Genomic DNA, 26814 nt, shown 5'->3' on the forward strand with positions numbered 1-26814 from the left:
AATCATTGACTCCCGCCTTCTGGTTTTCACCACAGAATCAAGACACAAATTAATCTAAAAGTGTGTGATGTGGGCCTAACTTTAATTTATCCTATTTAGCAGAGCCTCTTCAGTCTATTGTCAATCAGCAACCACATGATCCTTTTAAAATATAAGGTCATGCTACTCCACTTCCCAAGGCTTCCCAAATCACTCAGAGTAGGATGTAAAATCCCTTAAATATCTTAGAAGGCCTGCATAATCTAGTCCCCATTACCTCTCTAACTTCATCTTCTATCACTCCATCCTTCACTGTGCTCCAATCCAATCAGGGATTTTGCATTTGCCCTTCTCTGCCTAGAATGCCCTTGCCCCCAGTGTATACAGAGTTTACTCCCTTACTTGCTTGAAGGAAGGAAGAGGTGTCTGCTCCAATGTCACCATACCAGACTGCCTCTGATGACCCTATTTAACACTACAAACTTCCACCCCAGAAACACCTACATTTTCAAATATTTTTCTCCATAGAAATTAACACCATCTGGCACACTAGATATTTTATTTATATGTTTATTTTCTTTCTCTCATTAGAGTAAGAGACTTCTTGCTGGTACTTAAATAGTATATGGTACACAGTAGGTACTTAGTAAATATCTGTCAACCTTATGAATGAATGAATCGATCAATCAGAGTAATTATTTCACCAGCCCAATTCCCAGGGTTATAACAAGAGCCACGCTCCCTCATAGGAGCTTCCTGCTTTAAGGCCTGGGTTTATCTTCCCCCTCGGCTTCCCTTACTCTTAAAACTAAGCTGCTTAATTCCGCCATCAGCTTTGTCTCCTTTCTGATTTCTCAATACCTGGTTCTCTCTTTTCCCAGAAGGAATAAGTCATGATTTGCCCATCCACATATTAAATTCCCTTGGTTAAGGATTCTTCCCTATTCTTTGTCCTCAAATCCCAAACTGCTGAGTAAAAACTCAAAAGTTAGGAAGGGCTTATTTTAATTTGAATATCAAAAGACAACGAGTCCACCAGTTTTGGGGGGGCATAATTAGAGGTAAAGCAAAACTCGTTCTTAATATAAGGATCCTGCCCCCTGGGGTGGGGGGAACAAACTAAAATCATTTCAAATCTAAAAGAGATTCATTCTAGGGCTTCCCTGGTGGCACAGTGGTTAAGAATCTGCCTGTAGGGCTTCCCTGGTGGCGTAGTGGTTGAGAGTCCGCCTGCCGATGCAGGGGACACAGGTTTGTGCCCCAGTCTGGGAAGATTCCACATGCCTCAGAGTGGCTAGGCCCGTGAGCCATGGCCGCTGAGCCTGCGCGTCCAGAGCCTGTGCTCCGCAATGGGAGAGGCCACAACAGTGAGAGGCCCGTGTACCGCAAAAGAAAAAAAAAAAAAAGAATCTGCCTGTCAATGCAGGGGACACGGGTTCAAGCCCTGGTCCGGGAAGATCCCACATGCCGTGGAGCAACTAAGCCTGTGTGCCACAACTACTGAGCCTGTGCTCTAGAGCCCACGTGCCACAACTACTGAGCCTGCACCCACAACTAGTGAAGCCCACGTGCCTAGAGCCCGTGCTCTGCAACAAGAAAAGCCACCTCAACGAGAAGCCAGTGCACTGCAATGGAGAGTAGTCCCACTCCCTGCATCTAGAGAAAGCCCGCGTGCGGCAACGAAGACCAAACGCAGCCAAAAATAAAATACATTAAATATATTAATTTAAAAAAAAGATTCATTCTAATAATGCACAGACCCCCAAAATGAAAAAAGATGAGAACCTATTTTCCTCAATCCCCAATCATCCTACTTCTAAGAAAGTTCAGTGAAAACTTTCCAAAGAAACTAAAAGAAACATAAACCACCAATGGGAAACAGAACCATCACATCTAATTTGGCTTATTCACATCTAATTTGAACTTTATCAAGATCAAGTATTCCATCATTGAGACTGCAGAGTATTTAAGAAGAAAAAAAACAAAACAAAAGCACTGACTGCCAGAGATATTAATATCACTGAGATGCCAAGCCAAGACCAACAAAATGGTCTCAAGAGGAACCTGCAGATGATGCTCAGGAGTGTGCAGGCCCTGAGTCATCAGTGGGAGCCAATATGAAGGACAGCTGACCAGGTGCATTAAGACTTATTACAGCCCTCAGCAAAACCAATACACAAGCTAGAAACATGGCTCAATGGTGAAACAGCAGAGAACAAATTTTAGGTCACCTGAGCTCAAGTTATAGAAGGTGTCTACCACGTACAACTCTAGTTATGCTACTTCATTTATTCAACAAGTACTCACTGAGCCAAGAACTCTCTAGAAGACTAAGGATGTGATATAATGATTTTTTTTTCTCTTTTACTAAGAAAGCCAAAAAGGATATACACTGCATACTGAATCACAGAGGATGTAATTTCAATTCCATTTGTTCAATATGACTAACATTTATTGAGCACCTACTATGTGCCAGGTAGTATTCTAGGTACAGTAGGGATATAGACACAGTCACTGCCTTCAGGGTGCTCAATGACAAAAAGAGAAACAAATATTTCTCTGTCATGGGTGCAATACTACAAGGAAGTATCTATATGTAGTACACAAACAGCAAAGAAGAGAAAGTGATCATTTGGGGCAATCAGAGAAGGTTTCCCAAAGGAAAAGGGGACCACTGTGTTAGGTTCTGAATAATAAGCTGAGTCTACTCCCCATCCAAAGAAACTGGGAGTGATTTTAGATATATAAAACCCTGTAGACTCAGGTCAGTGGCACAGAAGAACTACTTGAGATGGAACCTCATCTATATTACAATCATGCTGAGAAGACTGGTACTTTCCTAATTTCTACTTTGCCTTCTCCCTCTTGTGGACCTGCGACTAGCCCCATGGACATAGTCATTCATGCATTTCCCTCCATCAACGATGTTCTGCTGTAGCTCCAGGGAGAATCCCCATGTGACTAGAGCTGAGGGATTGAGGGCTCAAGCAAGTTAGTTGGCCCATGAAGCCTCAAGAGGTTTCAGGCTGCTCCAACAAAGCAATTCCCTCACAAAAGTCTTAAAAAAAACATAGAAATCTCAGAACTTCCCTGGTGGCGCAGTGGTTAAGAATCCGCCTGCCAACTCAGGGGACATAGGTTTGAGCCCCAGTCCGGGAAGATCCCACATGTTGCGGACTAACTAAGCCCGTGGGCCACAACTACTGAGACTGTGCTCTAGAGCCCAAGAGCCACAACTACTGAGCCCGCATACCACAACTACTGAAGCCCACACACCTAGAGCCCGTGCTCCGCAACAAGAAGCCACGGCAATGAGAAGCCCCCGCACGGCAACGAAGAGTTGCCCCTGCTTGCTGCAACTAGAGAAAGCCCGCGTGCAGCAACGAAGACCCACGCAGTCAAAATTAAATAATTTTTTTAAAAAACACAGAAATCTAATGAGGGCTTTCAATTCTAACTTTCGAGGTTCTGGGTCAAATTTTATGCTTGTAACCATGAATGTCTTCTCCAATCTTCACCTATCATAAGAGAAAAGTACAGATCAAGAGATGTCTGTTCTCAGAACACACTTGATCTTAGTAAATACTTCAGACACAAGGCCTTGTTACCTATCTGGAGAAGGAATGCAGTAACAATTTTAGTTAGGGAAGATTTAGCCCAAATTTGATACCCCAATTGTTGAGACTTTAACAGTGAACTTCCCTAACTGGGATCACTTTAAAAGGACTAATCAGGACTTCCCTGGTGGTCCAGTATTTAAGACTCCGTGCTTCCAATGCAAGAGGTGCGGGTTCGAGCCCTAGTCGGGGAACTAAGGTCCCACATGCCTCGTGGTGCAACCAAAAAAATATTTTTAAAAATGATAATAAATAAAAGGACTAATCAATGTGGTTCTATGGCAAATAACTCAAACAGTGTTTCTCCTGTATCCCTAGAAACATCATGTTGATTACATTTACCCAGTGACAATAATTACAAATGATCTATCAGAGCTCCAATTTTGTACAAAGGAAGTCAACTGAAGAGTCCCCTCAGGCAATGATCTACAGGAGCAACAGAAGTTTTGACAGAGAAAACTGATGTGTGAAAGCACTAATTTCAAATGAAGAGGAGGAGAGGGTGCCCTCTTTAGGACCCAGGAGTTTGACTCCCATCTTTGTGACAAGCACCTCTTTAAAAAGTCACTTCCCCTCTCTGCATCTAAGTTTTCTCATCAATTAGAAAAAGAGACAGAGACAGACAGACAGACACTGGACTAAATAAACTCTAGGTTTTCTCCAGTTTTAAGATGCCATTTAAATAATTTTCTTTTTTTCCCTAATACCAGCCTTTCAAGGCCACAGGGACCCTGTTGCAAGAAGCCCCAACACCCTCATCTTCTCCTGCTAAGTCCTGGGCTATCAGACCCCAAAAGAAGCTTCTCATGGTGAAGCAAAGGGCTTGCCATCCAAGTTATAAACTGTAACCTAGAGTCAGACTATATAGAGACAGTCACCTTCCACTGCCCAGAGGCAAAAGGAGATAAACTGTGCATCACTGTTCAGCAACATAGAGCTACACTGAAATACACACTTTTGCTTCATATTCTCACTATCTGAAAACACTATAGATTATATCAGCAACACTAAGGATCAAAACATGCCTCCTTAGTCCATCTCCTACTACAAGGCTGAAGAATAAACCCCCTCCCTTCAAGTAGACGTGCACACACACAGTAAGGACACCTTCTCTTCCCTGCCAGCCTAGCCCAACAGTGACACCTGCTGGGGAAATCCAAGCAAGGCCGCTCATCAGCCAGAGAACACTGGACCTTCAGAAGGTGGTAGAAGATGCCGATGAACACAAGTATATATTAGTGAGTTATACCAGAATGCAGCCCCTCAGTTTATGAGGAAGTGGTGGCCCTTCTTTAATGGGTGTGCACTTAGAATATTTTACAATATACCTCATTTTTGATAGGATGTAAACCCTCGTGGTACACCTCATTCAAGCTCATCTGAAAAGCAACTCCATAAATAATGTAACCACTGGATTAATATACTATTTTACAATGAGAACTGTGCATCTGTATATTTTAAAATTTAAAAAGCGTGTGTGTATATATATATATATATATATATATACATATATACATATATATATAATTGTTTATAGCAAGATGACAAGGGACTTCACTTTCTACAACATAACATTTCTAAATGCTTGAACTTTTTTATTTAAACCACAAACACATACTACTTTTTGCCTACAAAAAATTCTGATAGATCCTTAATAGTTTCTGGGTTTTAAATGGCCTACTTTATTAAGAAGTGACTATTAATATATTAGTCACACGTGGCTATCTACATTTAAATCAGTTAAAATTTAAATGTAGTTTCTCAGATCACACTAGCCACATTTCAGATGCTCAACAGCCACATGTGGCTGGTAGCTACTATACTAGATGGCACAGATATAGAACATTTTATTAGACAGAATTGCTCTAGAGAAACATACTGGAGTATTTTCAGACAAAATTATACGATGTCTGAGTGGCTGGGAGTGGGTAAGGGATACAGACGAGTGTTGAAAATTTTTGAAGCCAGGTGATAGGTATATGGGAGTTCATTTATACTACTTTTCTTTTAATTTTTATATGTTTGAAGATTTCCATAACAAAAAGTTAAAAGAAAAGAAAAACATAATAATGGTTCATCTAAAAATGAGATTATCACTTTAAGAAATACACCATGGGGACTTCCCTGGTGGTGCAGTGGTTAAGAATCCACCTGTCAGGGGCTTCCCTGGTGGCGCAGTGGTTGAGAGTCTGCCTGCCGACGGAGGGGACACAGGTTCGTGCCCTGGTTCGGGAAGATCCCACATGCCGCGGAGCGGCTGGGCCCATGAGCCATGGCCGCTAAGCCCGCGCATTTGGAGCCTGTGCTCCACAACGGAAGAGGCCACAACAGTGAGAGGCCTGCGTACCGCAAAAAAAAAAAAAAAAAAAAAGAATCCACCTGCCAGTGCAGGGGACACAGGTTCAAGTCCTGGTCCGGGAAGATCCCACATGCCACAGAGCAGCTAAGCCCGTGCGCCACAACTACTGAGCCTGCATGCCACAATTACTGAAGCCCACGCACCTAGTGCCCATGCTCTGCAACAAGAGAAGCCACCACAATGAGAAGCCCGTGCACCACAACGAAGAGTAGCCCCCACTCGCCTCAACTAGAGAAAGCCCACACGCAGCAACAAAGACCCAACGCAGCCAAAAATAAATTAATTAATTAATTTAAAAAAATACACCATGGAGGGCAGCCAGGAAAAATCTTTAGTCATGCACACTGGAGTTCAAATCTCCACTCAGCAACCTACTGTGTGACCTTTAACAAGAAACTTGACTTCTCTGAGCCACTCCTTCCTCAACTGGAAGATGGGAAATTTCATACCTGCCTTGCACAGAGTTACTGTGGAAATTAGAAATAATTAATGCAAAGCTAGAACACAGTAGTAGGCTCTCAGTAATTGGTATCTCTAATTATTATCAAACAACAGTTTTTAAACAACTCAGGTATTTCTCAGAACAGCAACACATGAAGAGGTCCTGCTAGAACAGAATGGACAGAGGCTGACCACAAACCCACAGATGCTAGTGAAACAGGCACTGGTAGGCTTTTAGAGCAATAACTGAAGATAGTCCTTTATTGCTACCTTTAATAAACTTTTTGAATGCCTACTATATGTCAGGCACTATGCTTGCTACGGTCTCACCTCTCTTGACAAAAAGGAAGAACAGAGTCTCATGCTCCTGATATGGGTCATTATGCAAGGCAAAGTATTCCAAAGCTGGGAATTTAGATGTTAATCCAGAACTGGCCTCAATCAAACGGGCAGAGTAACAATCTCAGGTACCTCGTCTATCTTTCATATCTGACCAAGTCTCCCTGTGTTCACGTTACTAACTGCCCTTAAGTAACTTCTTATTATCCTGAATTCATCATGCCCTTTCCTCCCTTAGCATGTGCTATACCCCCAAAATAAAAAGGTCTTTCCCTTTCCCAAATCCTACCCATCTTTCAAGACTTATTCTTGTAAAGACTTCTTTGATGATCCTTCCCTTTCTCTGAAATTAGACTACATTTACTCTCAGTACCATACAATGAAGCATTCGGCTCATTTACATTTTTTATGTAATTACATGTAAATAAGTCTTGCCTCTACAACAACACCGTATACTGCCAGTGGGCAAAGACCAGGTATTATACTTCTTTTGTACTCCTGACAGTGCCTAGCACAGTGCTAGAAAAAAATATATAATTCAACAAATACTTATTAACTGGGTAACTCTCTAAAGCATTCTCCCAAAATAACAAGTACATTATGTGCACAATCCATATTCCCACCCTTGCTAGAAGCTTATGTCAGAGAAATTTCAGTAGCTTCAACAGAGGATGTAATGCACAGCAATATGCTGTTTGGATCCAACAAGCATATTCTGGGAGTTGGTGATTATGCTAGATTTGACCTTTACAGAATTACAGAAAGAAGTCCCTAATAAATCAAGATAGATGCACACACAGCCATACACGGAACATGTGGTGGGCGATCAACTACACCCACTCTGTTTCATCCATGAAAGAGTTGCCTGGGATGACAATCCAAGTATGGAGAGGCCTTCCTTCTATGAATTTCTTCTTCTCCACCTCGAGGTGAATGTCCATCTGGAAGATCTACTCAAAGAATCTTAACTAAGCAACTAACTTGCTGTCCAAAAAACATATATCTCTAAAAAAAAAAACTTTTCCTTGACATATATATGTACTATTTTCTTTTCCTTTTGTCAAGTTGCAATGTTCCAAAAGATATGGTTTCAGAATTTGTCCAAAGCAACACAATCAAAGACCCAATACACTAATCTGTCCTAAGCAGGGTTCTCTTTTACTACTTTTTCCTAGTCTCTCTGGGACATCTTGTTGTTTCACAATAACCAGTCGTGCACATACAATCCTTGGAGAAGGCCAAAAAGTAGAGCAGAGGAAGTCAACGGTTTTACCTCCTCATGCCTCTCTAACCTCATCTACAATTCTCCTCCAAGGCTAAACGTCACATGAGCTTAGCCAGAAAAGGAGCAAGCCGAGTCACCTGACTCCTACTGCCAGGCCTATCCTCTTTCCGCCACCAGAGCAAGATTTTCCAAGAAGATGCAATGGAAGCTAGGGAAATCAGAACCAGATGCATGATGCATGGATCCCAGACACTCCAGATCCAGCCACAACACCCACAGGACTGAAGGAAGAGATATCAGGAGGAAAGTAAGGGATACAGGAGAAGACAGGAAAGCATCTGCTCACCTCCTGAGTGAATCTTCCTCGGAGCTTTCCTCAGCCATATCCTGATGTAAGGCCTCCTGCGACACAGTTCCAGATCTGCTGGACTGGGTGTAAATTCGTTCCCAGTGGCCTGTCTCCTGGTTGAAGGCCACCCCCACAGTCCTCTCCTCCTGCGGGCTAGCAGAGCTGCTCAACTCCAGCCTGCTGGAGCTCGGCGTTTGGCCCTCAGTCCGCTCGAGAGGTGGTAACTGGCTGCCACTCGAGGGCATGCCCTCAAAGGTACTGGGGACCTGCCAGGAGGAGCTGGCTTCGCCAGAGGAGTAGTTAGGTGCGCTTCTTTCCCAGCGCAGGGTATCGTTGTTGAAGGTCAGGAGATTGTGGCAAGCGCGGCAGCGGTTCAGGTGGCCACGGGACAGGTTGGAGTTGTTCTCGCTGCTGTGCGGGGTGGGCTGATGGGAGGGGCCTGGCCTCTCGGATTCAATGTTATTGTTGAGCATTTCCTGGGCCTGTTGGGCCTGGGGCGCTTCCCCACTCAGGCTCTGGTCCAGCTCCTGAAGCCGGTCATACTCCAAAAAGAAGCGTCTCAGGTCACATTGAAGCTCATGGCGAATGCTGCCCGAGTTGTTTTGGCTGGAGCCAGTCCCTCCATCTGACTCAGCTGCCAACCCTGAAGCTGGAAAACCCCTCCCTTCTGTGGCTGAAGTGTACACAGATGCTTGAGAGCCACCTTCCTGCTGTCTCAGCACAGACAGCAAACTCACCGAAGAGGCACTGGTCCTGGGCGGGGGCATGGATTCCGCCTCAGAGCGGGAGTTCAGACTGAGCACTGTCCGGGTCCACTCAGATCCTGTCAGCCCGGGAGCGATTTCTCGGTGATACCTAGAAGGGTGGCTAGACAGAGGGCCTCCCAAAGAGCGACGGGTGGGACCCAGACTGAGGTTGCGGAGCGTGTTGCCGGCAGTGCTGCTCTGGACTGTACTGAAGGCAGACGGCCGGTTCAGGAGGCCCTGGTCCTGCTGCGCTGATGAGGCCTGCTCCGGGGGATGGAAGGGCTCGGTCTGTACAAAAGAAAAGGAAGGGGTAGTAGCCCTGGCAGGAGCAGGGGGGACACTGTCCTGGTGTGGCAAGAGGGAAGGAACTCGAGTGCCAGAGCAGCGGCTGCAAAGGCACAGGATCCCAAGGTGCTGGCAGCACTCGGCTGTGGGGTAACTGACCCGCTGTCGGAGCCGGATGTAAGCGGAAGTCCTGGGACGCTCCGTGGAGGGCTGAGGGGGAGGCGGTGGGGGTGAGGGGGTGGCAGAATCTTGCACTGTGCTTTGCTCTCCCACCTGGATGCCAGAGGAGCGGGAGGACAGCATGTGCAGGAAATTGTGGAGGAGAGGCGTCCGGCGCACTGGCTGTGACTGCAGGAGGGCACGCTGACGGTAATGCGATAATTCTGTTCCGTCTATGGGGATCTCTGGTTCGTCATCACCCTGCAACGTGGACCAAGGTGGGGCGGGGGCAGAGCCAGGTAGTTAGGTAGAACTTGCAGGTAAATCAAGAAAAACTACTGATAATCATCCAAGGAAAACCTTTCTAGAGAGGCAACAACTCCATCCTTGAAGTACTGAGAACTAACTGGTTCCAGATTCAGAATCGTCATATGGTATTAAATTATTCACTTCCAATTAGCAACACTTCTGAACGAGTACAGCTGGCAAACCAACTCTGTTACGAAAGGCATTTCCATGACATGGAGGCAGTAAGGCGAAGCAAAATGTCAACCAGCTAGAGGCACATGAATGACAAGTTATCCAACACGGCCTGGTTACTTCTACTGGGACGATCACTCAGGGGTTTCAGAATGGACTCCCCTGTCACGATATGGCTATAACTTTGAATACAGTCTGAAGCTAGTTTTGAATCTTGACTGGAAAGAAACACTTGGACATTGAAAATTGAAGTCCAATATAATCAGAATTAGAGCACTAGTTGAGAAAATAACCCACAGTTTAGACAGAGTTGAAACTGCTGACTAACTTACCTGCTGATTAGAGGGGTTAACAATTGCTGTGAGTAAGTAGTGTCCAAGAGGATCAAATCTCACCAGACTGAAAGCACAGAAGAGAGGGACAGAGACACAGAGAGAGAAATTATGTTAACCGAGAAGAGGAAACCTGTGAGAAAACGTCTGGAAATCATTACTGACAATTGTGGGATCACCGAGGTATCCACTTAATGCTACAGACTTCCAAAACTTTCAAACAGATTAAAATAATAAAGGTCACTACTTCTTACGTCCTCACACTTGCCAGAATAAGGGAATACGTATCACAAAAATAACTTCAAAAAACACCTGGGATTCCATCCCAGGAAGCAGCTGCTCATGTCTAAGAGCCCATCATAATAGTAAAGCAGAGAATGCTCCCATACTCTGCCACAGGTTCAGGTCTCCCCTCACACAGCAGCTACACTGGCAAGAAGCATGAGTGCTGATGACAAGGAACAGTCTCAGCATCAAGTGACACAGCTGAGGCTAGAAAATTAGCTAATATCCAACTGCGATACCAAGAGGACCAAAGGAAAACAATGCATCGACTTTAATTCAGGCAATATGTGCGCTGATTTTGAAGGCTAAATATGTAAATATCTACTAGCAGATTGGACACATATCTACATCTCCACTTTCCATTGCCAGAAAACCAGGGATGAGCAATTTACCCACCAAGCTACCCACCACCTGAATACCTTTCAGGATTATAAAAAAAAAAAAAAAGGCTTTATACCAAACCAGATAGCTTTGAACCTAAAAAAGATTCTAACAGTCTACAGAGACCAGAAGATGAGGCCAATATGGAACAGCTGAAATGAACAATATGAACTGCTTCCTGGCTGATTAGCCAGATGCTTAAAAAGTAGGAAGAGCCATAGGGATAACACCCCGCCCTGAGCAGGGATAATACGGAGATAATAATCTGTCTCCTGAGGTGCAAGCACGGGTAAGTGCTCTCTGCCATGCTAACCCTATGCCAGACATTGCTGGTGGGCAGGGCACTCACCGGACCCGTTCCATCTCACTGGCTGTCTTCACCACGGCAAAGGGCTCCCGTCGACTCCAATCCCAGAAGTGGATCTCATTGGCAGTAGCAATCAGCAGGAGCTGAGCCGTAGGGTGGAAAGCCAGGGAGGCGATGGCATTGTTGCTATCTGTGAACCAGCTTTCACTGCCACCCTATGAATGAACAAATCCCAGACATTCTTAGGTTACAAGCTGCCAGCAGACTGAGATGTCAATTTCAAAAAAAAAAAAAAAAAAAAAAGGGGAGTCCATTTAACATAAAACGACTACTTGTAGGGCCTACTTTAAGTATGTCCTCTGAAAACGACGTACAAAACCAGTGATCTGGCAGTGTCACCGACTTTATCAGAAAAACATTAGTGTCAGCTCAGTTTTGTCATCTACAATCCGTAAGCAATGAGCACCCGCACAGCTCCTGTTTCTGTAGCCTGTGAAAACTCAAGCTTGGTGCATGACATGGTGCACAACTACCCACTAGCCAGTCACCAGGACAAGGGCACATTGCTTTGATGATCATGATCAGAATACAGTACAATCCTTGATCTAAAACAAGAGAAATCCATCCTGAAGACGTCTTAGAGTGTCCAGTCACCAGGACAAGGGCACATTGCTTTGATGATCATGATCAGAATACAGTACAATCCGTGATCTAAAACAAGAGAAATCCATCCTGAAGACGTCTTAGAGTGTCCTGTACTATGTCACAATGGGCAGACAGTTAAACAGGGTGTTCATCTCAGAATGGAGGGCTGTCGGCTAGACTCCCTATCAGTAAGTAGGCAATGAGTACTGAGTAAGTACTCAGATATAGTCCTAAGAACCTGGCTAGTCTCTCCTCCAGAGTTAAGAACCCAAGGGTAAACAAGTCTCTGCATTTAGAATACCAAAGAAAAGGAAACACTTACGTGTAAATCCCAAATCCTAACCTCCCCATCTAGGCAGCCAGAAGCAATAAGGCCTGAGATGGTGGGATGAAAAGTGACACACCATGGAGTGCGGCGGTGTCCAATCAGAGAGTGAACGCACTTGCCTGTCTTCACCTCCGTGATATAGATATTATGGTTTACATGGGTAGAGGCCAAGAGAGTCCTAGGGAATCAAAGAGGAGGAAGTAAATGTGAAGCATGTGGGAGGGTAATAAACTTTATCAGCTTTGGACAAAAATGAAAATTTTTGAAAATTTTATCATCCCAACATGATAAAAACTACAACTTGGGCATTACAACCAACAGAAACATTCTCATCTTTAAAAGCTTTTGGCTTCTCCATTCTGTCCCCAGATGACACATAACCCCTTCAGAGAATATTTTTTCCAGCAGGGAAAACTATCACACTATTGGTGGCCTATTTCACACAGGCAAAGGATTCTTACTGAGAAACTTTCCAAGTTTTGATCCTCGACGTTCATAGACTCCTTTGCTTATTCCCATTATTTTTATGGTTAGCACTGCTCATCTACTTTCTTTCCCTTTCTGATAACACTGGCAAAGCTCTGTTCATTCAGTGCTTCAAAGAGCCTTTAGGGGGCCTCCCTGGTGGCGCAGTGGTTAAGAATCCGCCTGCCAATGCAGGGGACACGGGTTCGAGCCCTGGTCCGGGAAGATCCCACATGCCGCGGAGCAACTAAGCCCGTGTGCCATAACTACTGATTCTGCGCTCTAGAGCCCGCAAGCCACAACTACTGAGTCCGCGTGCCACAACTACTGAAGCCCGCGTGCCTAGAGCCTGTGCTCCACAACGAGAGAAGCCACCGCAATGAGAAGCCGGAGCACCATAACCAAGAGTAGCCCCCGCTCGCCACAACTAGAGAAAGCCCGCACGCAGCAAAGAAGACCCAATGCAGACAAAAATAAATAAATAAAATAAATTTTTTAAAAAAATGAGCCTTTAGGGATTTGACTTAGAAGATCAAGCTAGGCCAAATACACAGAAAGCAATACTGTCACAAGTCTCAGGTAAAGTTTAGGTAAGGACTTGGTGGTACCTGTCTGGGCTGAAGGTCAATAAAAAGGTAGAGCGTGGACTATCCGGCAGTTCTACTCTCTGAGAAACAAACAAACAAAAGTTAAAATACATTATTTATAAACTATGGCTCACTCTATCTCAAAAGCACCAAACCATTCTAGACTAGTATTTACAGTGTAAGCTTAAAAACTGGAGACGATGATCAAGCTACAAATTGAGAGATAAATCTAAATTACCTTCAGGAAAAATATCTAGCTCTAAAGAAAAATGATATTTCTAGCCCATTATGCTTCCAAATTTATTAAAACCTTCCCCCACAAAAAACCAAGTTAGATATATCAATTCTCCTACACAAAATAAATTGTACCCCAACTCTATGTCATTAACCCATTCTAAGGCCCCATTCTACCGTCACCCCTACAACTCCTATGTGAAAAACACCCATTTTTCTCACCTTGCCCTCCCATTTCATCCACCGGGTTTTATCTTCCACCAGCTCCTGCAGAAGTCGCTGAGCTCCAAAGGTCCGAGTGCCCCGTTCTCGCCCCCAGAGTATCCGGACAGCATTCTTCTCTGGAACAACCTTCATGGTCCTCAGTAGCCACTGTCACACCAGGCCCGGGAAGAGAAGGAGCGAGCAATAGCTCTACACGCTGAAGCAGCTAAAATGAGGCCATTCAGGTCCTTGTAAGTTGCCTTCATGGAAATCTAAGGTATAGACATTAATGTCAAAGAACATCTATTCTGCAGTCAGAGAGGGTCCCACTACAAATACGATTCTAGCTCAAAGACAAAAGTACTGTTCTTTTCATATTTAATGACATCTTCTCAGAAAAGACCCTTCTCCCAGAACTTTTCTTCCAAGAATATTTCATCCTTAAATTCCTCCCATATCCTCCATAGCTCAGCCTTATATCTAAAGAACAGACCATTGTCTAAAGGAGTTAATCTTTTTATCAGGCAGTAAGAACTTTTTTACTAACCAAAAGGTCTAAAACCCTGTCAAAAACAAAACAAATCACAACACAATATCTGCACTCTGGGGACTTCCCTGGCAGTCCAGTGGTTAGGACTCCGTGCTTCCAATGCAGGGGTCACAGGATCAATCCCTGGTCCAGGAACTAAAATCCTGCAAGGCATATAGCACAGCCAAAAAAAAAAAAAAAAAAAAATCTGCACTCGCCACTCTTTGCCAAGCTGCTTCCCTAGTTGCTAGTTGTCCTCCTTATCACGTGGGCAGCCTCCAAACTAAAGGACATGTAACCTATTTTAAAAGGCTATTACTTAAGGTATGGTCCTTATGCAGCAGTTTCAATTCTATCTCCTACCTAAAAGCAAGTGCACAGAACCACTTCAAGGTACCTTTCTCATTCTCTTTTTCTCTTCCCCACTCAAGTTCCAGAATAGAGGATAGAGGAAAGAGAAGAAAAAATTTCAATTCCTTTTTCTCATCCACTGCAAGCCTTAACTGTATAAAACTGTCACAAAATAAACACAAATTCTACTAAAATGTCAAATAGCAGCAAAATATACACATGTGCAACAATTAAAGAATTGTGGTCCCTCCAAACAATGGAATATGCAGCCCAGTGAAATGGCATTTGAAAAGAATACGTATATAAACCTCATTCATTGCAACACTGTTTCTTCAACTATATATTGAAATAATTCAAATATACAGAAAAGTTGAAAACAGTAGAATAAATACCAACGACTCACCACTTAGACTCAAGAATTGCTAATATATTGTCAAATTTGCCTCATTTATCTCTATGGATAGAGATATATAAGGGTTGTTTTAATTTTCCTAAGAACCATTTCAGCAGGCATTGAGATACTCTAATCCTATATACCTCACTGTGCATCTAAGAATGAAGACATTTAACTTCATAACCACAATACCATTATCACACCCATTATCATTTGTGCCTTTAATACACCAAATACACCAAAAAGTGTCTTTTAAAAAATCCAGGGCTTCCCTGGTGGGGCAGTGGTTGAGAGTCCACCTGCCGATGAAGGGGACACGGGTTCGTGCCCCAGTCCGGGAAGACCCTACATGCCACAGAGCGGCTGGGCCCATGAGCCATGGCCGCTGAGCCTGCGCATCCAGAGCCTGTGCTCTGCAACGGGAGAGGCCACAACAGTGAGAGGCCCGCATACCGCAAAAAAAAAAAAAAAAATCCAGAACCCAATCAAGGTTCAAGCAACGAATTTGGATGTTATGTCTCTTCAGTCTCTTTTACTCTAGAATGGCCTCCAAGGTTTATTTTGGTTGGTTCTGTTTATGCTTATTTGTTTGTTTACAACACAAGCTTTTTAAAAAGACCAGGAGAGTTGACTTGTTGACTTTCAGTTGACAGTTACATCCTAGTTTTGTCTGATTATTTCCTCACAGTACCATTTAGCTTGCATCTCTATCCCTAATACTTCCTGTAAACACTGACTAGATTTAGGTTAAGAGGCTTGGGCAAAAATGCTTCTCAGGTGATGCTACCTATGTACCTCATCTCATGATGCAGCACATCATATTCTCAGACTGTTCCATTTAGTGAGACCTGGTAAATTACATGATCATCTGGCAAAACATGATCACTTGGCTGAGTCTGTAACAGCCAGAGCTCTCTTTATAAAGGTATATTTCCCCCTTTACAACTACTGATCTGTGGCTAACGTTTGGCACCATGTGAATATGCTGTTCCTCTTCAACCTTTTGCTTAATCGTTTAGCAATCACTGATGGTTCCTTTTTAAATTATTTCATTTGGGAGCTGGAACACGTTGATTTTCCAATTCCATCATTATTTCTACATTTATTAGCTGACATTCTTCTGGAAAGAACTTTCCCTTAATAACTGAAGCAGAGTAAATGCTTAATTTTTTCCCTTTAATTACTACTTCTTATTGTTTGTAATAGCAAAAATAGGGCACAACCCAAGTCTCTAAAGGGGACTAAATGACTAATCTACAGTAAGGAAGATTCTCTGGGTACTGATAGCAAGAGATCTCCAAGATACATTGTTCAGAGGAGGAAAAAGCAAGGAGCAAAACAACATATATAGTAAGGCTAACTTTTGAAAAAGAGGAGAAATTAAGGGTCACTTATTAGGGACTGAAGGGACAAGGTAAATGGAGACAAAGATAGAAGCTAGACTTCTCAGTGTTTTTGTTTTATGTCATTTTTATTTTTGAAATTACCTATTCAAAATTTATTTTAAAAATATTTAATAATGTGAAAAAATACATATTAAGTGAAAAAAACAGAATAGAAATTATATACACAGTATGATCCAAATTTTATTTTTTTTAAATCTTTACGAATAATGATAGAGGCACTTCCCTGGTGGCACAGTGATTAATAATCCACCTGCCAATGCAGGGGACACGGGTTCAAGCCCTGGTCTGGGAAAGATCCCACATGTTGCAAAGCAACCAAACCCGTGTGTCACAACTACTGAGTCTGCACTCTACAGCCCGTGAGCCACAACTACTGAGCCCGCATGCCACAACTACTGAGCCCACATGCCACAACTACTGAAGCCCGTGTGCCTAGAGCCCGTGCTCCGCAACAAGAGATGCCACCGCAATGAGAAGCCCGCACACCGCAACGAAGAGTAGCCCCTGCTCACCGCAACTAGAGAAAGCCCGCACGCAGCAATGAAGACCCAATGCAGCCAAAAATAAATAAATAAATAAATAAATATTTTAAATCATAAAAAAAAATGATAGAAGAGAAATATAAAAAGTATTAACCATGGTTCTTTTGGGGTGGCAGGATTATAAGTGACAATCATCAGAAAAGGCAGTGTTCTTTTCATTTTTTTAATTTAAAAAGTAATAAATGCTTATTGTAAAAAGTCAAACAATAATCAGCTCTTTACACTTCATGAAAGGCTGCAATCTAAAAAGTACACAACTAGATGCATCCAAATACAGAAGGAAAAATATTTATCGCCTGTGCTGAAATGAGTTTTCTCCCTGGAATATTAAAATTTAAAAAGTCAGAAAGATTCTACAGAAAAACATAATTCCAAGTTCCTAGTCACATACAGCACAAAGTTCCCTAAAGATTGACTGAGGAACACTCTAGCCTGTATTCTTTGTAGTACAGCTCTCATCCCCTAGTAGCCTACAATATAAATACTATGTACACACTGAATATGTCAACACAGTGCAGGCCAACCTCCTGCATAAACTAAGGATGAACTAACTGGAAAGAAATAATCTCCTTGGTGACCCTGACAACTCATGGTTTAAGACCAAAAGTCTGGAAGTGAAACTGCCACAAATCTGAATAATTACTAACCAGGAAGGTGGCAGAAATACAGTTCCCATCCATTCACCTTAACCCTTAACTGAGCCTGTAATTTTTTTAGAGCCAATCATTCTTTTACCTAATATAGAGAAGTTCAGCAGAAATGAGTTTTGAGGGTTCCTTGACCTATAGTGCAACATTAAAAGTACTTTTAAACCATTTATAATCTTATAAAATGTGGTGAACACAGCAGCAGTCCAATTCCTAAAAAAAGTCTGACCTTCTGACCTCGTGTAACTCAAGAGGAAGAAAATATAGGTCACAAACACTGGATGATTCAGAAAACTGTGATGCAGTCTGAAGTTCCTACAGGAATCAGAAGGACGAGGGAAGAGCTGCTACAAATACCAGTTATCAAGAAAATTCAAAAACTAAAGCTCAGGATTACTGAAGAGCTTGTCTACCAATTCCCAGAGACCTAAACACACCAACAGTTCAAACAAGAGAAAGTCTGACTGATGGCAAGAAGTCAAAGGAACTAAAACAACTGCACAGTCTCTCTTTTGTCTGAAGAAAAAATATTTGCTCTGTTTCTTTAAAAGGATAAGGGGCCTTCTCCTGATACACTCCTTACAGCCACCCGAGAAGAAATTTTACTTTGTTCTCCATAAAGAACAAAAGGAGCTAAATCAAACTGCAGTCAGGCAGGCCTGTTGCTGAGGAGGAAGTGCCAGTCAAGTGTGTTTTTCATTCCTCTTTTTAAAAAGGAGGAAGAAACAAGTTTCCCAATCTGTCCCTTAAACCAGATTGGGACAAAGGGTGCCAAGAAGAGTCTTTGTGATGCCATTACACAGGCCCCCGGAATCAATCCTCAATCACCAAAAGCCTTGTGCACGTACAACCAGAGGGCATGACTGGGATATGTACATAACACAAATATTATTTGTTATTCCACCCCATTTCTAACCACCCCCCCTCCATAATATGATGATCACTCTAAAAAGATGGGAAGATAACCACCTTGAAAGGTTTTCTCTGCTTAATTCTAGGACAAAATTATATTTAATGAGCACTAATAAAAGTCACCTAGAGATTATGCACAGCCCAGTGGAAACTAAAGTCAGACTTACAGGTTCTCCTTGCAATTTGATCACCTTATGCTAGCAATTTCACTCCAGCTTCAAGCAATATGACTTTGGACAAGTTATTTAACCTCTTTGAGACTTTTCTGCCCCCTTTGTAAATAAGAATTGCAATATCTGCCTCATCAAGTTGTTGTGAGGCTCCAATAAGAAAAGTGTGGTGAAAATAAAAAAAGAAAAAAAAAACACAAAAAGAAAAGTGTGGTGGGGCATTAAGACCACTGCTGTTATTGTTGTCATTATTATTGAATCCTCTTTGGGGTTCACCATGGTTTCCCTCACCAAACAATATGGCCAACTAAAACCTCTGAGACCTGAGATGCCATGATTCCCAAGAGTAGCAGATTCCTAAGAAACATTTCAAAGGCTGTTACCAGACAACAAAATAAAAAGTACTCAGGGAAAGTACTGTACTCATTTGTGTGGCAAAAATAATTAAATGAGATTTGGGCTATCTCTACATAAAAAGTGAATTAAAAAACAGAACCAACAACTTAGGGCTATATCTGCAAAACCTGGCTAATAATTCACACCCCAAATCCTCCCTACCAATAGCATTCCAGGGGTGTGAATCAGAAAGTTATTAGGCCTGGAAGCACTATTAAAATGCAGTCCAATGATCTCATTTATTTGAGTAACTGCATCTCTCTCCACTTCACTATGCCCATGTAGGCAAAGTCTAAGAGTCAACTCAGCCATGTAATACCAATATATATCCCAAAATAGCATACAGGATTCAACCCAAGGTTAACTCTTTTTTTTGTTGTTTTTGCTTTTTCTTTTTTTGGCCGCACTACGTGGCATGCGGGATCTTAGTTCCCCAACCAGGGATCAAACCCGCTCCCCCTGCACTAGAAGCACGGAGTCTTAACTGATAGACCGCTCAGGGAAGTCCTGAGGGTTAACTCTTTAAAAGAAAAAAAAAATCCTTTAAATACTAAACCTAGGATCACCTGCATAAGTAGAGTTCTCCCAACAACTGGAAAATTAACTACAAAATGGCAGGCCTTTAATTAGAGGCCTAAAAGTGGCCCAGTACTCTTTAGAAACTCCATGTGGGTGGAAATACACAGGGTTTTCTACAATTGGCAGCTCTGTTTTCATTAATAGGACTTTCTACAGGGCATTTCAGGACACTTCAAATGACACCATACATGATCCAAGTCCAAATATTTAAGCACCACAGCAGCAACCATCCCTGCCTCTATATAGCTCTTGCCTGACTCCTAGAGTAGACTGAACTTGGAGGGGAGCAGGGAATTTGGGACAAAGCATCACAAATCTAGAACTGTTATCAGGTAACAAATTCTGAAAGCAAACACACCTGGAAGCATAAAAACTTCAACTACTACCTGAGTTGTGTATCTATTGTATGCAGAGTACTAAAGGATATCCTAGGATATACCAAACTGCTAATTGTGGTTTAAGTCTAGATAGAGAAACTTTAAGTAATGTTTGTTTAATTTTTTTATCCATAATTTCTAAATAAGAGATAGTATAGTATAGTATATATGGGTCTTGAAATCAGACTGGCGATTGAATCCCAGCTCTGTCATTTTCTTGGTACGGCTCTGTCATTTTCTTGGTACGGCTCTGTCATTTTCTTGGTACATGAAGGTTTCTTGGAACAGTTACTTAACCTCCCTGTACTCCAGTTTCATCATCGTAAAAGATAGTATGTATATGATAGGATTACCACAGGGATTAAAAGACTTACCAAATGAAAAGTGCTGGCTATTATATAATTCCAGTGCTTGTACCAAAAAATACCTTCATTCTATAATGAAGAATTACAGAATCTAATGAGAAAAAAAAATATTTAAGACCACAAAGTCCTATAAACAATCAGACTAATTAAAGACAAATTCTTCTAGGCAAAATGAGACTGTCCACCGCAAAGGTCTCCAAACCATTTCATATATAAAAAAAAAAAATCTTACCACTGTAACCTTTAAAAAAATAATAATAAAATCTCGAGATAATGGTTAAAATAATAATAACTAACACTTGCATAGTCCTTTTCATTCCCACTGTTCTTAGCACTTTACATAAAGTAACTCATTTACAATCCTCAGGTACATGAGGCCCTAAGAGAACAAGTCACACTGTCAGTGTTCGATTCAGAATCCAAACCCAGGCAGTCTGGCTCCAGAGTCTACATACTTCATTACAACAGAAAACTCCCTAATGCCTGAGATAAAACCTCCTATGTGGTCTCTCTCCTATTTCATGTACTAGTCTCATATGTATTAGGCCCTCAACCAACGTTTCACTGTCTTACCGTATCAACTGGAAATCAGCTTGCTTTCTATTTTTAATGTTCATTTCCTCAAAGGTCAAGAAATTAAGGAATGATGCTGAGGGGAATTCCCTGGCAGTCCAATGGTCAGGACCCTGCGCTTTCACTGCCAAGGGCACGGGTTCAATCCCTGGTGGGGGATCTAAGATCCCACAGGCCCCATGGTGCGGCCAGAAAAAAAAAAAAATGATGCTGAGGAAAAATGAAAAAATTTCTCATTCTTTCCTTTACAGCAACTTATTTACATAGTTTTTGCAAGAAAAGGGGACTTCAAAACCTTTGACCAGAAATAACTCTGAATTTGATAAAGTGCCAAATAAGACTATATCATGAAATTCAGCTACTACGTGTTTATCCTACAAACCTACCAAATCCATCCAAATAAAAAAATTACCTCTTAGGAAATAGAGACAGATGCCACAGTAATTTACTTTTGTACAGCAACCAGGATAGAACATAAATCTCAAAACACACAGTCAACAAAGAATGTGACGGAACATACTCTGTCATGTCTGTGCATACCCCTTTGTCAAACATGAAATATGACATCAACACACCTGAGAAAAGAAAAGGGGGAGTCTTCAGTGTTAGAGCCTCATACCAACCCTTTCTCATCCACATGGCAGACACATATGCTAGTGACCTCCGTGCACTGCTAGAGTTAGGATTCTCCACAACTAACTTAGTCTAACTTAGGTTCTCTCCAAGGACAGTCTCCATCAATTCCTTCTGCCCTACTCCCATGCTGCTCTGCCCATCAAGAGATAAGAACATATTTTTCTCTCCCTGAATCTGGGCTGACCCTGACCACAGAATATGGCAGAAGCGATGATGTACCAGTTCCAGGACCGACAGCATCCACTTTCACTCCTGGAAGCCAACCACCAGGCTGCAAGGAAATTCAGGATGTCCCATTGGAGACACAGACCATATAGAGAGACCTGGATGATAAGACACTACTAGGAGAGGCCACATTGAAGGTGCCAGACCAATGAGTTGAAACCCTGTTGCTCTGTCTAACCCAGCCCAGTCACCAGCCGAAAGCAGACAAATGAGTGACTCCAACTGATGCGACACAGGGCAGAAGAACCAACCAGACAAACCCTGCCCAAATTCCTAACCCACAGGATCGTGAGAAACACATCATTGTCTCAAACCACAAATTTGGAGGTGGTGGGATACTGTGATTTATATAATAAGAAATACATAGTTGGTCTTAGTCCCCATTTTTGGCACAGAGCTCCTAAAACCCTTGAAATTTCCTGAGTGATAGAAGTCTTTTGTCATTCATAAGGAGTCTCTTTTAAACTTATGCTAATAGGTGACTTAGGGAGGTACCCCTAGAAAGCCTCAGGATGGGGCTGGTCACCAGAAAGACCAAGTGATTAGAAGGTTGGAACTTTCAGTCCCACCCACTGACCTCTGGGAGAGGAAAGGGGACAGATGGGCCTGCAGATTAAGTGCTATAAAAACTATTGAAGGGACTTCCCTGGTAGCGCAGTGGTTGGGACTCCTCGCTCCCAGTGCAGGGGACCCCTCGCTCCCAGTGCAGGGGACCCGGGTTCGATCCCTGCTCGGGGAACTAGATCCCACATGCATGCCACAACTAAGAGTTTGCATGCCACGACTAAGGAGCCCACATGTCGCAACTAAGGAGCTGGCGAGCCACAACTAAGGAGCCCACCTCCCGCAACTGAGACCCAGTGCAACCAAACGAATAAATAAATGGATATAAAAAATACATACACACACACACACACATACATACAAACATACATACATACTACTGTACAAGATCTGATGAGTTTCCAGGCTGGTGAACACATTCACAGCCCAGGAGGGTGATGCACCCCAGTTCCACAGGGACAGAGGCTCCTGTGCTTGGGACCCTTCCAGATCTTGCCCTATGTACTTCATTTGGCTGTTCATCTGAATCCTTTATAATAAACTGGTAAATATAAGTAAATATTTGAGTTCTGTGAGCTACTCTATCAAATTAGTCCAACCCAAAAAGGGGGTTGTGGGAACCTACCACCTATAGCCCATCAATCAGAAGCACAGGTTACAACCTGGACTTGCAATCAGCATCTAAAGTTGAGGGGGTGCAGCTTTTTGGGACTGAGCCCTTAAACCTGTGGGATCAGACGCTATCTCCAGGTAGAGAGTGTCAGAACTGAGTTAAATTTGTAGGATACCCGGTCAGTGTCTGCTGAGAATTGGAGAAATGCTTGCCAGTTTTGGAAAAAAAAACCCCACACATCAGAGGTGGTTTTTGTACAGCAACATATAACTAAAACACTACTACCTAATACCCAGTGTACGTAATGCCTTGTTAGGACTTTATCTTCCTCACTAGACTACAAGCTCTGTGAGGGCGAAAATCATGTCCGTCCTAGTCCAGTACCTACTTTAGTGCCTAACATAGAAGAGAATGAATATGTCTGTGTATTTATATCCAACTGTGAGGAAAGCCCAAAACAAACACCAAACTCTCATAAATAGCAACACCTAGGTGAAAAAAAAACGTGGTCAGTTATAGGTAGTGCTGTTGGTTCAAGGTCATAAATTCGATTTCTACGAGTCAAATATCTCCAAAAAGAGAAAACTTTGTACCATTAACTAATCTCAACAAGTCATTTCATTATGTACATGTCATTAATCAAGACAAGGCCAGGCAACAGAGTATGAACAGGGCAAATCCATCCCTACCACTACTAAGGGGGAGGGGGGCCTAAACCTAAAAAAATACATATACAGAGATGACAGGAGTCTTTTGTACTTTTTATACTCACATGACAATGCTTCTTTATACTCATATTTGAAACACAAAATATTTAGAACAAAATACAGAAGCAGTGGATTTTCTGAGAGCAAGGTTGGGAATATGGGATATTCTATCTTCCGAGCTTGAGAGTGCTGGATATAAAAGTGATGTGATTTAATGGGTAAAGATAAGGCTAATAGGTAAGAAGCTTCAATGACAGATTCCTACCACTGAGGTGTTATATAATCTTGAACAAATCACACTCCACATATAAAAACTGAAAGTAACAACACCCTCTCTTTCTACCTTAAAGGAATAATATCCTTGGAGTATCTTAGGAGTCGCAAAAAGTTCAAGGCAGGACTACAACTTTTCTAAGTAAAAGCCAAATTAGGAACCAACAGTAATCAGAATAAACAATAAATGGGACTTCACACAAAGAAGTCCGGCACGTGCAGCTCTAAGAGAAAGTGCAAAGGAAACTACAGTGGCTATGAAGCAGAATCAGAGAGTACCTCTAATTAATCACCCGACAAACTAAAAGCAAATAATTTGATGGAATCAAGACCTATACAATCAAAATTATACACAGCCCCTTTATAAGCAGCCAAAGACCAGAAATAAAATGTTAATAGAACCTGCACCTGTACTGTAGACATGCACAGCATTTATGTTCAGAATTACAAATACTCTAAAATACAACTGGTCTGCCTCTAGAAAGTTAGGCTAAAAGATAATAGTGAATCAAGTACCTGTAAAAGGTTGTCAGCCCAAATTTACCAAGAGATAAGCAAGCAATGTAACCTCTTTTTCTCATATCTATCTTTTTCTCATACACTCCCCAGGGCGTTTTTTATATATAAACTCAGTGTAAGGAAGACCACTACAGGGTATATCACAAATAAGCTAACAACTTTCCAAAATGCTTTGAAGATATAAAACTAAATAAATTCTAGTGACTGTTATTATAATGAAGGGGAGGAAAAAAACACCAGCTTTTCTGCTATAGATTTTGCTGACTACCACTTCCTAAAGTAACTCACAATGATATAACCTAATGTCTGCAACATAGTAAAGTTTACGCTCAAGAACAAAGTATGATCAAAGCTAGAAACAGAAAGCCGTAAGACCCAAATTTGAGGCTGACAATCTTCCATACTCTCACTTACCTCAGAAGAATGAAGAGAAAAGAAACGAAGCTTCACCTGCAAACTCTTCTGGGGAAAACAGTGAGCTGAGAACCCCTGAAAACTCAAGGAAGAACACAGAGGAAACCACTGAACCAAAAAGAAATTGAAGCTCAATTTTTGAGTGCCAAGCTGTCAACAGAATCAGGACCAGGAAGGCTACTGGAAGTGCACAAAAATGGCAAGAGATTTCCTACTAGCAAGCAAAAAAGAAAGAAAGAAAAAAGAGTAGCTTTTGATGGAAGAAATTTCACAGAAACAAGAACAGCTTAACCCCAGAAGTGGGAACTGACCCCAGCTGCCTCAGGCAAACAGGCCTAATGGCTTTGGCAACAACATACCTTTCATCCACCAACAACATTAGGAGGCTGAAGTAGAGCCGATTTCAAATCACGAAGGATCACATCTTTCTGTTTTCTGCGTAGTCTTTGGGAAAAAGAGTCCAGCTCTCCTCCCTGGAGTACCACACTGCCCCCAGTAGTTCCTGGAAACTCCTGGAGCCACAGCAACAGTACTGTAAAAAGCTTTGAGAACATTAAGCCAGGTATCCTCACAAGCCCAGACAGGTAAGATTACTCACCAGACAAATAAGAACATTTAAACCTGGAAGAGGTTAAGAAATTCATCTAGGTTTGCAAGATGAGTCAGTGGGCAAAGCAGGATTTGAATTCAGGCTTTTCCTTCAGATAGTATCAGAGCTTGACTCTCAGTCCTTGGCTCAGCAGATACTGTGTTCAGTGTTCTCCAATGTTAGAGTCAGCCCAGGTCAGGTTCTTGGCTGACTAGAATAGGGAAAGGAAAAATCTCCCTCAAGGCTTCAGGAAAAGGAGAAGTCAAATTATTAAATGCAGAGCCCTTATGCTGAAAGGTCCAGATGCCCTTCTACCTTGCCAATCACATTTCTCAGCCAATCAAAATAAGGCACTGGATTTTAAGAACCTAGCCATTTTAAGCTCTGACTAGAAGTTGGATTGTATTTCCCCTACTTCCCAAATAAAAAACACTTAAGGGGGACTGGAAAGATGCAAAAGCAATAACAGACAGCCAGCAAGTGCTTACTATGTACTCAGCACTATTCTAGGCACTGAGGATACTACAGCGAATGAGAACATACCTGCCCTCAAGGAGCTTATGTGATTATTTATGTAATTAAAAAAATGATGACACTTTCAAGTACTGATAAATGTTAGGAAGAAAATATGAAAAGCAATGTTTTGGGGGGGGATAGATTAAAGGAAGGAAATCAACAGTTCAGAATCACTTTCTAGTTTTCTATGACTATGAGCCTGAGAAAATATGAATAACTCAGGAGAAACTTTAAAATATTTTCATACAAACTAATACTACAATAAATATAATCCAACATCACTTCCTATTTTTAAATAATTATATATAAGACTAAATTTGAAATAGCATTCAAAGAAAGTATTCTTATCAAAAGTTACAGCAATCTTAAAGCCTTACAAGTACATGGCAGTAAGATGGCAATATTTATCCAATCATCCACCAACTGATGAAGACAAGCCCAGTGACAGAATATAACACATATATTTAAAGCACTACTTTTATCAAACATTCACTGAATATGTGCTACATACCTGACAGTGCTAAGCACTTTTCCACACATTATCTCATTTACTTCTCACAGCAACACTATGAAGATAAGTACTATCATTATCCCCATTTACAAATCACAAAACTGAGGCTTAGAGAGGTTAAATGGTTTGTCCATGTGGAGGAGAGATTCAAAGTCAATTCAGATGGGACTTCCCTGGTAGTCCAGTGGTTAAGACTTTGCCTCCAATGCAGGGGGAGCAGGTTCGATCCCTGGTCAGGGAGCTAAGATCCCACATGCCT

The 26814-nt window shown here is 42.1% G+C and overlaps 1 protein-coding gene across 8 annotated transcripts in view; it reads right to left on the reverse strand.

Moving 5' to 3' along the window:
- The window catches only part of AMBRA1 (autophagy and beclin 1 regulator 1), a 177820-nt gene that overhangs the window by 134356 nt on the left and 16650 nt on the right, over positions 1 to 26814 (reverse strand). For 3 of the 8 annotated variants that reach the window (XM_081239519.1, XM_081239518.1, XM_081239515.1), the window contains 6 exons: positions 13766 to 14019; positions 13331 to 13389; positions 12252 to 12435; positions 11327 to 11499; positions 10312 to 10378; positions 8307 to 9760 (listed from right to left, as the gene is read on the reverse strand). In XM_081239519.1, coding sequence (XP_081095645.1) covers positions 8307 to 9760; positions 10312 to 10378; positions 11327 to 11499; positions 12252 to 12435; positions 13331 to 13389; positions 13766 to 13900 — 2072 coding nt within the window. In that variant the 5' untranslated portion in view covers positions 13901 to 14019. Of the gene's footprint in view, positions 1 to 8306; positions 9761 to 10311; positions 10379 to 11326; positions 11500 to 12251; positions 12436 to 13330; positions 13390 to 13765; positions 14020 to 20424; positions 20507 to 25298; positions 25482 to 26814 lie in introns of all 8 variants that reach the window. The other 5 variants (XM_081239521.1, XM_081239520.1, XM_081239517.1 and 2 more) reach the window with 4 other exon arrangements.

The sequence above is a fragment of the Mesoplodon bidens genome (assembly GCF_964165515.1).
Source record: "Mesoplodon bidens genome assembly, chromosome: 7".
Lineage (NCBI taxonomy): Eukaryota > Metazoa > Chordata > Mammalia > Artiodactyla > Ziphiidae > Mesoplodon > Mesoplodon bidens.